The sequence below is a fragment of the Mastomys coucha genome, unplaced genomic scaffold, assembly GCF_008632895.1.
Source record: "Mastomys coucha isolate ucsf_1 unplaced genomic scaffold, UCSF_Mcou_1 pScaffold7, whole genome shotgun sequence".
NCBI lineage: Eukaryota > Metazoa > Chordata > Mammalia > Rodentia > Muridae > Mastomys > Mastomys coucha.
In genome coordinates, this window is record NW_022196913.1 from 32314658 (window position 1) to 32331220 (window position 16563).

The 16563-nt window shown below is 36.6% G+C and overlaps 1 protein-coding gene across 1 annotated transcript in view; it reads left to right on the forward strand.

Moving 5' to 3' along the window:
• Positions 1-9336: 9336 nt before the first annotated feature.
• LOC116082207 (prolactin-5A1) overlaps positions 9337-16563 on the forward strand; it is an 8390-nt gene continuing 1163 nt past the window's right edge. The window contains exons 1-4 of the mRNA XM_031359058.1: positions 9337-9426; positions 11197-11375; positions 14471-14578; positions 15471-15659. Coding sequence (XP_031214918.1) covers positions 9396-9426; positions 11197-11375; positions 14471-14578; positions 15471-15659 — 507 coding nt within the window. The 5' untranslated portion in view covers positions 9337-9395. The remainder of the gene's footprint in view (positions 9427-11196; positions 11376-14470; positions 14579-15470; positions 15660-16563) is intronic.

Genomic DNA, 16563 nt, shown 5'->3' on the forward strand with positions numbered 1-16563 from the left:
TCTCTCTCTCTCTCTCTCTCTCTCTCTCTCTGTCTTGCTATCAGGTATACTTTTAAACTGCTGATATGAGAATACTCCAGTTTCTTTAGGAAGAAACTTAATGCTATGAATTTCTCTCAGCACTGCTTTCATTGTGTCACATAAGTTTAGGTATATTGTTTCTTCATTTTCATTGAGTTCTAGAAGGTCTTCAATTTCTTTCTTATTTTTCTCCCTGACCCAGTGATCACTAAGTAGAGAGTTGTTCAACTTCCATTAGTTTGTAGGCTTTCTGTTTTTCTGTTGTTGAAGTCTAGCTTTAATCTATCATGGTCTCATAATATACAAGAGCTATTTCAATTTTCTTGTAGTTATTGAGGCTTGCTTTCTGATATATATATATATATATATATATATATATATATATATACACACACATATATATATGTATATATATATATATATATCATTTGAATAATAATATCTGTTAGTTTCTTTATTTTTCTGTTTAGTCTCTATCTCGATGACATTCCCATTGATGAGTTTGGAGTAAAGTCTCCCATTAGTACTATGTGGTGTTTGATATGTGATTTAAGATTCAGTAATATTTGTGGATGGTCTTACATTTCAGGCATACATGTTCAGAATTGAAAGGTCATCTTGATGGATTTTTCCTTTGACCAGTATGAAGTGTCCTTCCCTCTCTCTTTTGATTAACTTTGGTTAAAAGTTTATTTTTTGAATATTAGAATGTCTACCAGCTTGCTGCTTGCATCTGTTTGTAGAAAAAAACTTTTTCAAGCCCCTTGCTCTGACGTAATGTCTATATTTATTGCTGAGATATGGTTTGTATTTGCAGTAAAATGCTGGATTTGGTTTACTCATCTACTCTGTTCATCTGTCTTTTTATTGGGGAACTGAGTCCATTGATGTGAAGAGATATTTATGATCAATGATATCTAATATCTGTTGTTTTGATGGTGGTGGTGGTTGTGGTAGTGGTGGAAGTTGTGTGTGCATTTCTCTTCTTTTGGTTTTGCTACTGTGGAATTATTTATTTCTTGTATTTTCTTGAGTCTATGTATTCTCCTTGTGTTGGAGAATCCCTTCTTGTATCCTCTGTAGGGCTGGATTAGTGGAAAGATGTTTAAATTTGGTTTTGTCATGGAATATCTTATTTTCTTCATCTATGGTGAATCAAAGTTTTCCTGATTATAGTAGTCTGGAATGGCATTTGTGTTCTCTTAGAGAGTGCAAGACCTCTGTTCAGGCCCTCTGGCTTTTGATGTCTATTGAGAACTATGGTATAATTCTAAAAAGTTTGCCTTTATATATTACTTTGTCTTTATCCTTGTGGCTTTTAATAGTCTTTCTTTATTTTGTATATTTAATGTTTTGAGTCTTATGTGACTGGAGGATTTTTCTTTTTTTTGGTCCAATCTATTTGGTGTTCTGTAAGTTTTTTTGTATGTTCTAAGAATCTCTTTCTTTAGGTTAGGAAAATTTTGTTCTATGTTTTTTGATGAAGATATTTTCTTGGCCTTTGAGCTTGAAATCTTCTTTTTCTATTTGTAACATTTTTTTTTTGGTTTAGTATTTTCATAGTGTCCCACGTTTCCTAGATGTTTTGTGTTACTTTAGCATTTTCCTTGACTTGTGTATCATGGTTTTTTCTATCATATCTCCTATACCTGAGAGTCTCTTTGCTATCTCTTGCATTCTGTTTCTGTTGTTTGCATCTTTAAATCCTGTTCTCTTTTCTAGGATTTTCATCTCCAGGGTTGCTTCAGTTTGTAATTATTTTATTGCTTCTCTTTCCATTTTCAGGTCTTGAACAGTTTTACTCATTTTCTTCACCTGTTTGATTCTATTTTTCTGTATTTCTTTAAGGGGTTTATTCATGTCCTTTTTAAAGACCACGATCATCTTCATAAGATCAGATTTAAGGTAATTTTTTGTTCTTCAAGTGTGTTAGGATACAAAGGGATCCTGTAGTATGAAAATTGTATTCTCATGGTATCATATTGCCCTTGCTTTTGTGATTGTCTTCTTATGCTAACCTCTTGCCATCTGATTGTCCTTATTCTTGGCAGTCATGGTAGTACTTGTAGCAATAGGTCTCTGAGACTGTAGGTAGATGTGGTTTTCCTGGGTAGCAACAGGCCTCCAGGGATATAGACAGAGCTGTGATGGGGGAAATGGAGTGCAAAGGGGACAAGGCAGAATTTGCTGCTTCTAGGTTTGCCTGGAGGGGCCAGAAGGCAGGAAATTGGGATAGGGACCTCACCTGGTAGGCACTGATGGCAGTAAGCCTCTTTGTGATGTTTTAAATATTACTCTCCATTTTCAAATTGCTAGACTATGTTTATTATCGTTGAAGATAGATCTAGATAGATGATCGATACAGACACAAACACACACACATATATAAAATGTGCTGGGCTCATTTTGTAGTTTGTAGGTATATGGTATGGGGACTGACTGCTTTCTATTATTTAACTAGTTAAGGGGCTCATTGTGGGAGGTATTAATTCTCCCTCTCTCTGTAGTTATTGGTTGCCTGCAATTCTTTGACTAAGGGTGGGACTCTGAGATAATTTTTACTTTTACACACTAACATGTCTATTGGTAATGTCATTATTCAGGTTTTATATATAGTCATTTCTAGAAAAGAGTCTCACAGACTTTCTGGCATTCTGGTTCCTATAATCTTTCTTCCCCTTCTTCTGAAATATTCCCTGAGCCACAGATGCAGGAACTGTGCTGCAGTTATATTATTTGTGGATGGGGTGACCCCAATCTCTTGAGCTTTGCATTTAATTCAGTACAGTTTTCTCTTACTTCTTCTACTTTGTGTAAAAGGAAGCTTCTCTGATGAGAATTATAGCTACACCCATCTGTGGGTACAAGGGTAAGATTTAGAATGTACTTAGCCGTTAGGAATTAGTGCTGATCTATCAATACGGTGGTAGTAGATACTCTTCTAGGATCTATTACCTCATAAACCCCAAATAGTTAGCTAATTTTCTAGTACCTGACATGGTTTCCCACCTATTTAGTGGGACTTAAGTTCAATTTGACAGCTATTATCATCAGCATGAGTACTACTTAATTATGCTGAGATTTTTACAACACCTGACAATCAACACCATTACATTATGATGATGACTATAGTGAGGTCAATGTTTTCAGTGGTATTTGAGAGAGAAGATATAATTTTACATGACTATTTTGGCCCAACAGGAAACATGGGATATATGAATATAGATACATGTGCATGTTGGCATTGGTCTCAGTCAGAATTAAAAATTTAGAGTCCATGAGTTTGAAAAGCAATGGGAAGAACATGGAAAGAACAACTGGAGGGAGGTAGAAGGATGATATAAATATACTACTCATGTAGGAAATTGTTAAAGAATAAACTAATCAACATATGTCAATAAGGAAGGCAGGAACCCCCTGGCTTTGGTTAACTAAGCCCACAACTGGCATAAGTATAGAAGCATTCCATGGAGTCCAAAGTGTCTTATAGATCATGGAAATAGTAATATGCACAACCTGAGTGAAAAATGTAGTTATTAATGATACATGTAATGAATTAAGTTTTATGTTAAACTCCATGTAACATCATGTAAAAGAAATGGCAGAGGCCAAAGCCTGTGGGTGCTATGCGATATGAAGGCTCTGTCTGCATTAGAAACAGCTCTATTATTAACCATTTTCTTATTTTAATTCAATTGTTCCCATTCAAACTCATACCATATGTGTCTATTTAATTGTTATTTTATTTACAAATTAAATTAGCATATGCAATATTATATTTCATTAAGACATTTTCCAGGATAATTTTGTTGTTGTTGTTGGCCTTTGGCAGTTTGAACAACCATTGTAAACTCAGATGAGATAATTTTATTTAAACTCTACACAGACTTACATGTATTCTTGGTAGGTTATTTTAGGTACATGATTAATCACATGATTCCTTAGGATTTTTCAGACACCCTGTCTGTTGTTTTACCTTCCTCTTTCCTTCTGCTTCTTTAATGCTGGATTCTAGGGGTACCTCAGATTTCTTGAAGTAGACAACAATAAAACTTCAGTGATCATACTGCTTTCTGTGAAAGTCTGAATTAAACAATAGCCTGTTATTTCTTACATATTTGAAGAACTATCAAGAACAGTGAGCATAGTAGTTAAGAATGTGAAAGTAGGCCCTCCTGTTTCTAATTGCACCCTGAGGCTAACCCTGTACTATAGCCCTCCACACACCAATTCCACCAAGAGAAAGCTCCCAAGCTCACAGGTGATACTACAACTAACAACAAACCCCAAAGAAAAAAAGCCACACAGAATTCCACTCCAACAAAAAAGTAACAGGAAGTAACATAGGTATTTAATATATATTATCATCAATGGACTCAATTTCCTCAATAAAAACACCTAGACAAACAGACTGGATATGGAAAAAGGACTCAGCATTTTGCTGCATACAGGAAACACACCTCAGTGACAAAGACATATACTACCTCAGGGTAAAAGACTGGAAAAAATGTTTTTAAGCAAATGGTCCCAAGAAACAAACTAGAGTACCAATTCTGGTATCCAATAAAATAGACTTTCAACCAAAAGTTATCAAAAAAGATGGAGAAGGTCACTAAATACCCAACAAAGGAAAAATCCATGAAGATGAACTCTCAATTCTCAATATCTTATGCTCCAAATATAAGGGCACCAACATTTGTAAAAGAAATGTTACTAAAGCTCAAAGTACACATTGAACCTAACACAATAATAATGAGAGACTTCAACACCCCACTCTCACAAATGGGCAGATCATGAGAAGAGAATCTAAACAGAGACACAGTAAAACTAACAGAAGTTATGAATCACATGGATTTAACAGATATCTAGAGAACATTTTGCCCTAAAACAAAAGATTATACCTTCGTCTTAGCATCTCATGGTGCATTCTCCAAAACTGGCCATCTAATGGTTCAAAAAAACAAGCCTGAACCTATTCAGGAAAATTGAAATAATCCCATGCATCCTATCAGATCACCAAGGACTAAGGCTGGTCTTCAGTAACAGAATAATTAACATGAAGCCCACATACACGTGGAAGCTAAACAACTATCTACTCAATGATAACTTGGTCCGACAACAAATAAAGAAAGAAATTAAAGACTTTTTAGAATTTAGTGAAAATGAAGGTACAACATACACAGACTTATGGGACACAATGAAAGTAGTGCTAAGAGGAAAACTCATAGTTCTGAGTGTTTCCATAAAGAAATTGGAGAAAGCATAGACCAGACATCTGAAAGATCTAGAACAAAATTAGGCAAATACAACCAAGAGGAGTAGAAGGCAGGAAATAATCAAACTTGGGGCTGAAATGAACCAAGTATAAACAAAGAGAACTATAGAAAGAGTCAATAAAACCAGGACTTTGTTCATTGAAAAAATCAACAAGATAGATAAACTCTTAGCCAGACTAACCAGGGGGCACAGAGACAATATCCAAATGAACAAAATCAGAAATGAAAAAGAAGAAATAACAACAGAAACCAAAGAAATTCAAAAAATCATCAGTTCAACAAAACTGGAAAATCTAGATGAAATGGATTATTTTCTAGACAGCTAAAAGGTACCAAAGTTAAATCAGGATCAGATAAACTGTCTAAACAGCCCCATAACTCCTAAGGAAATAGAAGCAGTTATTAAAAGTCCCACAAACAAAAAAAGCTCAGGACCAGATGGTTTTAGTGCAGAATGCTATAAAGATGTTCAAAGAAGACCTAATACAATTACTTCTCAAACTATTCCATAAAACAGAAACAGAAGCAATACTACCCAATTTGTTCTGTGAAGCCATAGTTGCACCAATAGGTAAAATACACAAAGACCCAACAAAGAAAGAAAACTTCAGACCAATTACCCTTGTGAATACTGATGCAAAAATACTCAATAAAATGTTTGCAAACCAAACCCAAGAACACATCAAAATAATCATTCACCATTATCAAGTAGGCTTTAACACAGTAATGCAGGGATGGTTCAGTCTACAGAATTCCATCAAAATAATCCACTATATAAACAAACTCAAAGAAAAAACCACATGATCATCTCGTTAAGTGCTGAAAAAGCATTTGACAAAATACAACAGCCCACCATGTAAAAAGTATTGGAAAGATTAGGAATTCAAGGCCCATACCTAAACATAATAAAAGAAATATCCAGCAAACTAGTAGCCAACATCAAACATATGGAAAAAAAGTTGAATCAATCCCACTAAAATTAGGGACTAGATACAGCTGCCCACTCTCCTTATCTATTTAATACAGTAACCAAAGTTCTAGCCTCAGCATTTAGACAACAAATGAAGGTCAAAATGATATAAATTGGAAAGGAAGAAGTCAATAAGTGTTGCCCTATTTGCTGATGATATGATAGTATTCTTAAGTGACCCAAAAAAATCCTGCAGGGAACTCCTACAGCTGATAAACAACTTCAGAAAAGTGGCTAGATAAATAATTAATCAAAGGATAAATGGGCTGAGGAAAAAAAATAGGGAAATGACACCCTTCACAATAGTCACAAATAATATAAAATTTCTTGGTGTGACTCTAACCAAACAAATGAAAAATCTGTATGACAAGAACTTCAAGTCTCTGAAGAAAGAAATCTAAGACCTCAGAATATGGAAAGATATCTAATGCTCATGGGTAAGCAGGATTAACATAGTAAAAATAGTCATCTTACCAAAAGCCATCTACAGATTCAGTGCAATCCCCATCAAAATTCCAACTCAGTTCTTCACAGAGATAGAAAGAACAACTCTCAAATTCATCTGAAATTAAAAAAAAAAAAAAAAAACACCAAGAATAGTGAAACTATTCTCAACAATAAGAGAACTTCTAGGGGAATCACCATCTAGACTTTAAGCTGTACTACAGAGTAATAGTGATAAAAACTGAATGGTATTGGTACAGATACAGACAGGTAGATCAATGGAATAGAACTGAAGAACCAGAATTAATCACACACTCCTATGGTCACCTGATCTTTGACAAAGAAGCCAAAACCATCCACTGGGAAAAATGACAGCATATTTAACAAATGGTGCTGGTTCAACTGGTGGTCAGCATGTAGTAGAATGCAAATTGATCCATTCTTTTCTCACTATACAAAGCTCAAGTCCGAGTATATCAATGACCTCCCCATAAAACCAGGTATACTGAATCTATTAGGTAGCTGGGGTTTGTTTTTGTTGTTTTCGTTTGTTTCTTTGTTTTTTTAGAGGGGAAACTGGGAAGGGAGAAATTTACATGTAAATAAAGAAAATATCTAATAAAAAAATAATAATAATAAAAAGGAAAATAAAGTGGGAAAGAGCCTGGAACACCTAGGTACAGGAGGAATTTCATGAACAGAACACCAATGGCTTATGCTCTAAGATCAACTATAGACAAAAGGGATCTTATAAAATTGAAAAGCTTCTGTAAGGCAAAGGACACTGCCAAAAGGACAAAGTGGCAACCTACAGATTGTGAAAAGATCTGTAGGAAGCCTACATCCAATAGAGAGCTAATATCCAATACATACAAAGAAATTAGACTCCAGAAAACCAAATAACCCTACCAAAAATGGGGTACAGAGCTAAACAAAGAATTCTCAACTGAGGAATATCAAATGGCCAAGAAGCACTTCAAGAAATGTTCAAAATCAATAGTCATCAGAAAAATGCAAATCAAAACTACCCTGAGATTCCACCTCACACCAGTCAGAATGGCTAAGATCAAAAACTCAGGTGACAGCAGATGCTGGCGAGATTGTGGAGAAAGAAGAACACTTCTTCATTGCTGGTGGGATTGCAACCTGGTACAACCACTGTGGTAATCAGTCTAGCAATTCCTCAGAAAATTGGACATAGTATAACCTAGAACCCAGCTATACCACACCTGGGCATACACCCAAAAATGCCCCAATGTATAACAGAGACACATGTTCCACTATGTTCAAAGCAGTCTTAATTATAATAGCTAGAAGATGGAAACAACCCAGATGTCACTCAACAGAGGAATGGATACAGAAAATGTGGTACATTTACACAGTGAAGTAGTACTCAGCTATTAAAAACAATGTCTTCATGAACTTCAGCAGGCAAGTGCATGGAACTAGAAAATATCATCCTGAGTGAGGTAACTCAGGCACAAGAAAACACAGAGGTATGTACTCACTGATAAGTGGATATTAGGCAAAAAGCTTGGAATACCCATGATACAACTCACAGACCATGTGAAGCTCAAGAAGTAGGAAGACCAAAGTGTGGATGCTTCAGTACTACTTAGAAGAGGGATCAAAATAATTATGGGAGGTGCAGGGAATGAGAGCTGAGGGGGAGGAAAAAGGGGGTCAAGACCAGGTGTGGGAGGGAGACACGGGAAAAGTACAGAAGTTCAGGAAACTGAATGAAGGTGTGTAGCAGTAGCAGATGGGGGACTGGAGGTAACCACTAGAATGTCCCAGATGCCAGGAAAGCAACAGGCTCCCAGGATCCAATGGGGATACCCAACAAAGGAGAGATAAAACCTGTAGAGACCATATCCAGAGGTACATATCCAGAGGCACAGCCCCCCAGTTGAGGAATGAGGCCACCCATTCATCTCAAAAATATTAACCCAGAATTTCCCCTGTTTAAAAGAAATTCAGAGACAAAATGTGGAGCAGAGACTGTAGGAAAGGCCATCCAGAGACTGCCCACCTATGGATCCATCCCATCTGCAGACTCCAAACCCAGATACTATTGCTGATGCCAAGAATTGCTTGCTGTCAGGAACCTAAGTAGCAAAGATAAACCTTATAATGGTTTATGGTTGCTGGCAAAGATTCAAATGAATTAAAGTGCTGAGAATAAATGATTGTTACTATGCTTAAATAAATAAATGATTGTTACTATCGATGAATTTCTGATGGTCATGTAATAATTTAAAAATATGCAAACCATTAATAGCTCAAGTAGTTTTGCAAAAAGTTAATGGATGGACATGGGTGCCTGAGGGAAAGAATGAAGTGTTAGGAAATGGTTGCATTCCTCTGACTGTGACATGAACATCAGACATCAGGAAGTAGATGGAACTATGATGATCTGTAACCTCGTGGAAGCTAGTCATTATGTACAAATTAGGAAAAGGTGTATCTACAACTACAGTAATGTTGATGGGGCGATTAACATTCCCTGAGGGGTGACAAGGCCCTCATCTAGGATTGTACATCTGTCCTCCTGCTAAACATCTCTGCATAGCTTTGGGGTAGGTCTGACAAACTATATAGGTGGTGGGAAGTTAACTGAAGGCAGGATTCCAGTGAACCGGCTTTCCTCAGTCAGTACCACACTGTGCTGAGATTTTTCAGAGATGCAGCTGTCTAAGATTCAACCACACCCCTGTAAGTATTCCCTCCTTGAAGCTTAACTAATGCAGAATTTGATAGCAGTAGACATTTGTACAGAACACATTCTCTGTTGCAATGTAGTACTTACAACATTCTAATCTTTGCTGCATAAGAGAACTGTGCACCATATTTAGAATAGTAGTTCTCAAAAAGGTTAACCTTCCTTGTTCCAGAAATATATGACAACTTTAGAAAGTGTGTTTTCTTGATGGGAGTGAGAAGAGGTAGGTACAGTACTAATTCCTATGTGTAGAAATTAGACATATGTGCACATAGCATCCAATCCATAGGACAACTCCAGAGTAGGGAGTGGCCTATCTCAAAAAGGCTGTGCTGTTGCTGAGATGAGACACCTGGAGTCTCTGGGTCAAATTTGTCACAACTCCTATATCATGCAGTTAACACTTTCAGATTCTAAGGTACCACTTGAGTTGCCTGACTTGAGCCAACCTTATTAAACTTTCAATATTCAGCTAAGATGGACAATACTAGTAGATGTGTGTCTTGTAGGGCTTTGAGAATTTGGTTTAATCCTAATAAATTTGTAAATAAAAATGTGAGCTACACGAGCTACCTACTTGCCTTTACATTCTTGATAATATATTTTTTTAAGAAAATGAATCAATGAGAATTATGGGACTTATTTCAGGAAATGTAAAAGAAAATAAACTTATTTAGACCTTGTATAGTTCTCCATTAGTTAATTGTAAGTGTGTGTGTGTGTGTGTGTGTTCATCAAATGTCAAATAAACTCAGAAAAGAGCACCATGTCTTCAAAAAATGAAAGGCATCATAAATTCTGAAGATATTATTTACTTAATTGAATGTTCCATGTAATATAACGTTCAGTTAACTCGCGCATTACACATCGTGTGATATACTTAGTTATTTGGCTACTTGAGTGTAGGTATTTATTTCCTGCACATAAATATTTTCACAATTCTCAATTTAATTTTGGACATTTCAAGTTACATTTATAAAAGTCTCTGTAAAATTTAGTTTTCCTGAAGGCTTGCAAATTATTTCCTCTTTTTATTTCCATGGATTGTTTGTAGTGTGCACATTTATGGGTGTTCCTTTTTCTATATGTGTGCCATGGAGAATGAAAGGTTTGATATATAGAAAATCAAGCTCCATAGTTCTTTGACCATATTCAGAGAGATGGAGTCTCTTAATGAAAATGCAGAGGTGACCATTATAACTACTCATGCTAGCAATCTTGTGATATGGATTCCAGGTCCCCACCTGTGGTCATACAATTTAAAGTGAAACTGAAATATCAGTGTCTAGAAATTCAAATTCTATCCTTCACATCTTCTTGCCACGCATTTTAACCATGATGACATCTCCCTAGTCCAAGGCTGACATTTCAATATAAAGAAATAATTTGTAGTAGCATCATTGAAGTATAAATTTCCTTTTTATAGTGGCAGTTGATGTTTTCTTCCTCTTGAAATGATGAACTACTCATGTGTTTTAGGCTTATGTCTGTCAACAGCACATTGACAGTGAAGCTAGCACGTATCACTGTCACAAATTTTAAAGGTGGGCGTTGTCATAGTAGAGGTGCTAGAGCCTCTCTTATCATCTAATGGAAATTGTTGACTAGATTTCTATAGTGAAAGATGGATTTTTTTTTCTCAGCTCAGCTCAGATGTATGAAGCTGTGTAATAGGGCATGGTGGCTAGACAAGGCTTCACTACACAGCATGACTCTTGTGACTTCACATGAATAGTTTGCCTCTGTGGTTTCATTCCTTATAGCAGGGGCACTGCTACTGCTGCTGCTGTCAAACTTGCTCATGTGGGAGAATGTGGCCTCTGTGCCCAGATGTATCATGAACAAAGGAGGTTGCCAGAAGGTCCTCAACTACATTTTTAACATGACAAGCACCATATCTGAGAACTTCAACAAACTCTCCTCAGAAACATTAAATGATTTTGTAAGTACCTCACTAACACCTTGTTTCTCCATGAAAAGTTTCCTATGTCAATAACTGGGTGCACTACAGGTTAAGTGGCAAGACATCATGAATCAAAATCCAAATAATAAGAATTCACAGGCTCAAGATAGTAAAAACCACTAGACTATGGGGGAAAAAGAAGTTGGCTTCATAAACTCACTAAATTTAAAAAAATGAAAGTATTTTTAAAATACTTTTGAATACAATCTAATATGTTTTTATTAATTATTTTATTTATTTGCATTTCAAATGTTGTCCCCCTTCCCAATATCCCCTCTGCAAATCCCCTCTCCCATCCCCCATCCCCTTTGCCTCTAAGATGATGCTCCTATACCCACCCACCCACACACTCCTGCCCCACCCCTCTAGCATCCCCCTATGCTGGAGCAGCAAGCCTCCACAAGACTAAGGGCCTCCCCTCCCACTGATGCCAGATAAAGCAATCCTCTGCTACTTATGTAGCTACAGTCATGGACCCATCCATATATCCTCTTTGGTTGGTGGTTTATTCCCTGGGAGCTTTGGGAGGAGTCCTGTCAGTTGATATTGTTGCTCTTCCTATGGGGTTGCAATCTCCTTCAGTTCCTTCAGTCCTTCTCCTAACTCTTCCATTGTGGTCTGACCTCCCCCAAGCTCAGTTTGATGGTTGGCTGTGAGTATTTGCGTCTGTTTTAGTCAAATGCCAGAAGAGCATCTCTGAGGACAGACATACTAGGCTCTTGTCTGGGAGCACTTCTTGGCATAAGCAATAGTGTCAGGGTTTGGTATCTACAAATGGGATAGATTCTGAAGTGGGGATCATCTCTGAATTGCCTTTCCTTAAGTCTCTGCTCCATTTTTCACATTTCCTTTAAACAGTAACAATTCTGGGTTAAAAATTTTGAGATGGGTGGGTGGCCCCATCCCTCAACAACTGTCCATGCCTACCTACTGGAGGTGGTCTCTTCAGGTTCTTTCTCCCCTCTGTTGGGTATTTTGGCTAATGTCATCCCCACTGGGTCCTGGGAATCTCTTGTTTCCCTGGTATCTGGGACTTTCTAGTGATTCCCCCTATACCCTACCCCACTGCTACATATTTCTATTCATTCTCCTAACCTTCTGGACTTCTCTCCTGTCTCTTCCCATACCTTATCCTGTGCCCCTTTTTCCTTCCCCATTAACTTTCTAATCTTGATAGAATGTCCTAAAAGAAATGAATGAAAAGAGCACTAAGGTCCTGTTCTTGTGTGCTGGAGGTAGTCTCCACTGCCATTCTTCACTTAGCTCACTGAAGATATCCAATAAAGGAGAATCAAGTTGGATTAATCCCTTACATTGAAAAGAATTAGTATGACTGAAACAATTTCAAAACCCCCAAATCTAAGAACCATTGTTTAAAGAATTTGAGGACATGAGTTTACCATTACAAGGTGAGAACTGGGTTAGAAACATAAACAGGCTTTCTCTCCCTGATGAATGTACTTTGAGGGCTGGATCACACCCACTTTATGTCAGTCCAGGAGGCAAAAACAGGTGAGAGCTGCAGCACCAATGAGAATCAGCACAAGGCACCATGTGTACAGTAAACATGAATTAGTATTATCCTCTGTAGTCGCTGTTTTCTTTTCTTATCCTCCATTCCTGGTTGGCAACCTTTAATCTTAATATTCCTAACAACTCATGAAACACTAACAATTTAGCTGATTATTAAATTTAAGTGATGAATGTGGTAAATAATATATAGGAACATATAATATTTAGATATCAACTAATATATAAGCATTAAATTATATTTTATACTTTAAATTTTTTCATTGTGGAGTATTTATTCCCTAAAATATACTTTGATACTATTGCAATCAACATAATTACATTCTTTAATCTTCATTAATTTGATATATTCAAGGTATATAGAACCAGTGCTAATAGAAAGTAAGACAATAATTTTATAACATGCAATTAAAGTAAGTATATCAGTTTGCTCCAACAGAAGTCATGGATTTGAAGGCATATATGTACTAGGTATGGGAATCTAATCCTAGAGAGAGATAATAATAAAAGTAGTATTTTGTAAATTTGATGTTTTAGTAATTCCTTCCTTTGTAAATAATTTTCAATAGAGAGATATCAGAACAGTAAAGTTGTAAAGAGATGAAAAGTTGAATGTTTACACATGAGATTAGATTTACATCTCCAATGAAAAGAAGTAAATAGACCAAGAGTTTCTTTTTTTGTTTATTTCTTAATTTAGAGATTTAATGTACTCTTGACCTCTTAACTCATGGATAGGAGAAGTTTCACAAGTTCCCTACCCATACAGGAAGAGTTATGAGCAATTAATCACCTCAGGTAGATGGAGAGCCAGTATTCTTCAAGGAGAAGGCCCTCAATATGCTGCGCAATCCCAAGTCATTATCCACAAACACATGGACATATGAGCAACATTTAATGGAATTGGGTGACCATTTAATGGTCATGTTTATATGAACATATTTATATTTGTTTGTGTGTGGTACATGGGCAATTAAAATTAAAAAAAGGAAAATTATACAGCTCCTTCCATATAGTGTACTGAATTGTCCAAAGAGGAATCACTCATTGTGAATGTCTCAGGGTATTCACACTCCCCATCCATTATTACATACACAAATTTCATTTATTCAAGGTATGTCTTGATAATTTTTTCAAGAAAATGAATTAGCAAGAATTATGAGATTTATTTTATGAAATGTGAAAAAATAGTAGCTTATTGAGACCTTGTATATCTCTCCATTAATTTGTTGTTGGTGTGTGTGTGTGAGAGTGTGTGTGTGTTTGTGTGTGTATGTGTGTGTATTCTTCAAATGTCAAATAAACTTAGGGAAGAGCACCATGTCTTTGAAAAATGAAATCATAAAGTTGAGAGAGAGTAGGGATTTAGGAGGACTTACAAGGAGCGGAGTATAGGAGTATACAGTCATCTTAGGTGAAATTCTATGAAAAAACTAGAAAATATTTCAAGCACCTATAGAAAATGCATTAATAATCAACAGTCTGCTCATGAGTTCATTTACTCAATTCCAAAACTCCAACTGATTTTTTTTTTTAATTTCCAGGATACAGAGTATGATCCACACCAGAAATTCCAGAACAGGCCCACCATGACCTGTCACACTTTATCTCGCTCTATCCCAAACAACAAAAGAAAGGCTGAAACAATGCAGGTAAGTCCTGAAAACAGATACTCTCTAGACACAGTAACCGAACCTTCAGGAATGTGCACCAAGAACAAGCAGCACAAGACAGGCATGCCATATCTCTCCTAACGTACATGTGAAATAAAAGAGTAACTTTAAAGCATATCCAAGAATCATGAATTGGTCATGAATCAGTCCCTATTTTAATAACAGCTTTACCATTAGTACTAAACATTTTACTATGGAAAAGACTTTGAATTGATTTGAATGTTCATGGTTAAATTTACTCTCCCATGCAGGCATTTTTTTTAAAAGAGGAACTAGAGTTGCAATTTTTACTATTACTAAAGTACTTCCTTGGGAAATTTTGTACACTACTACCCATGATGCGAACTCTTCTTGACTTGGAAGATGTTACTTGCACTTCTGCCCTTCTGCCTACTTCTTCACTCTTACCTGATACTATTCTCTAGGGTCCTTACATGCCAGATGCAGTAAAACACTATTCATGTTTCATGGAGTCTAGATCTGTATTAGGCAGGCTGTGTTAGTGTATTTTTTACTATATATAGGTGGCTCATTTGGTGACCTGCTCATAACCAACCTCAGCATAATTTAAAGTAATTATTGTAATATATCTATCTGTACATGGCACTCATATAATCTGTTCTCCCTGATGATTTGCTACACAAGCATTCTGTATATCTGCTAGGCACATAGCAATTGTAAAGCATAAGAAAAGGTGAAGGAAGTGAAAGTACCTACTAAGTGCTGCTCCATGGCTAGACACTTAACAAACCACTGATTCAGCATTGTTTCATTCAACCATCAATACTTCACAAGTCATGAATACGGAACTAGTTATCACATACACTTCAACCCCCTTATATTAATGTGATGCTCAAACATTTTTGTTTAGCCTGTGGCGCTTCTGAATGTGACAATCAGAATGCTGGCTGCCTGGAAAAACCTTCTGTACCATGTAGAAAACAACATGGCTGATCTTGATGGAACTCCTTATACTATCATATCAAAAGTCAAATTGATTGATAGACAAATCAAAAAACTCACAAAAAATCTACAGGACATTAAGACTATACTCAGCCAGGTAAGTTGTCTCTTTTAAACATTACAGCTTTTGTTCTTTATGAAAGATGTAACATCTATAATGAAAACTAAACTTGGGACTGATTCTCTGCCTGCCACAGTGAAATTTAGCCAAGTAACCTCATAAACAGTCTGGGGACTAAAAGGTTTGTGGCAGCTCAAAATTGTTTCCCTCAACACCCCACAACACAGGGCTCTGCTGATATATTAATGATTCCTAGAAATAACATGGACAATGCCTTTCCTGGGCAGAGTCAAAGTATTATTCCTGACTATTTCACCACAATTGTCCATACATTAGAAGAATTTTAACCCACCAGGTCCAATCCTCATCAGTTCTGTAGCTTTGTGAAACAATTTATGGAAAACAAACATTGTTGAAAGAAAGGAAAGCAAAATTGCCAATTAAGTATTCTGAAAAAGGTAACCCAATCGCAAAAGAAAACATATGGTATGCACTCACTGATAAGTGGATACTAACCCAGAAGCTCCAAATAACCAAGATACAATTCACAGACCACATGAAGCTCAATAGAAGAAAGACCAAAGTGTGGATGCTTTGGTCCTTCTTAGGAGAACAAAATACTCACAGGAGCAAATAAGGAGATAAAGTGTAGAGCAGAGACTGAAGGAAAGGCCACCCAGAGACTGTCCCACCTGGGGATTCATGCCATATATAGTTATCAAACCCAGACACTATTGTGGATGCCAAGAGGTGCATGCTGAGAGGAGCCTGATATGGCTGTCTCCTGTGAGGCCCTGCCAGAGCCTTACAAATACAAAGGCAGATGTTAACAGCCAACCATTGGACTAAGCACAGGGTCCCTAATAAAGGACTTAGAGAAGGGACTGAAAGAGTTGAAGATGTTTGCAACCCCATAGGAAGAACAACAATATCAACCAAC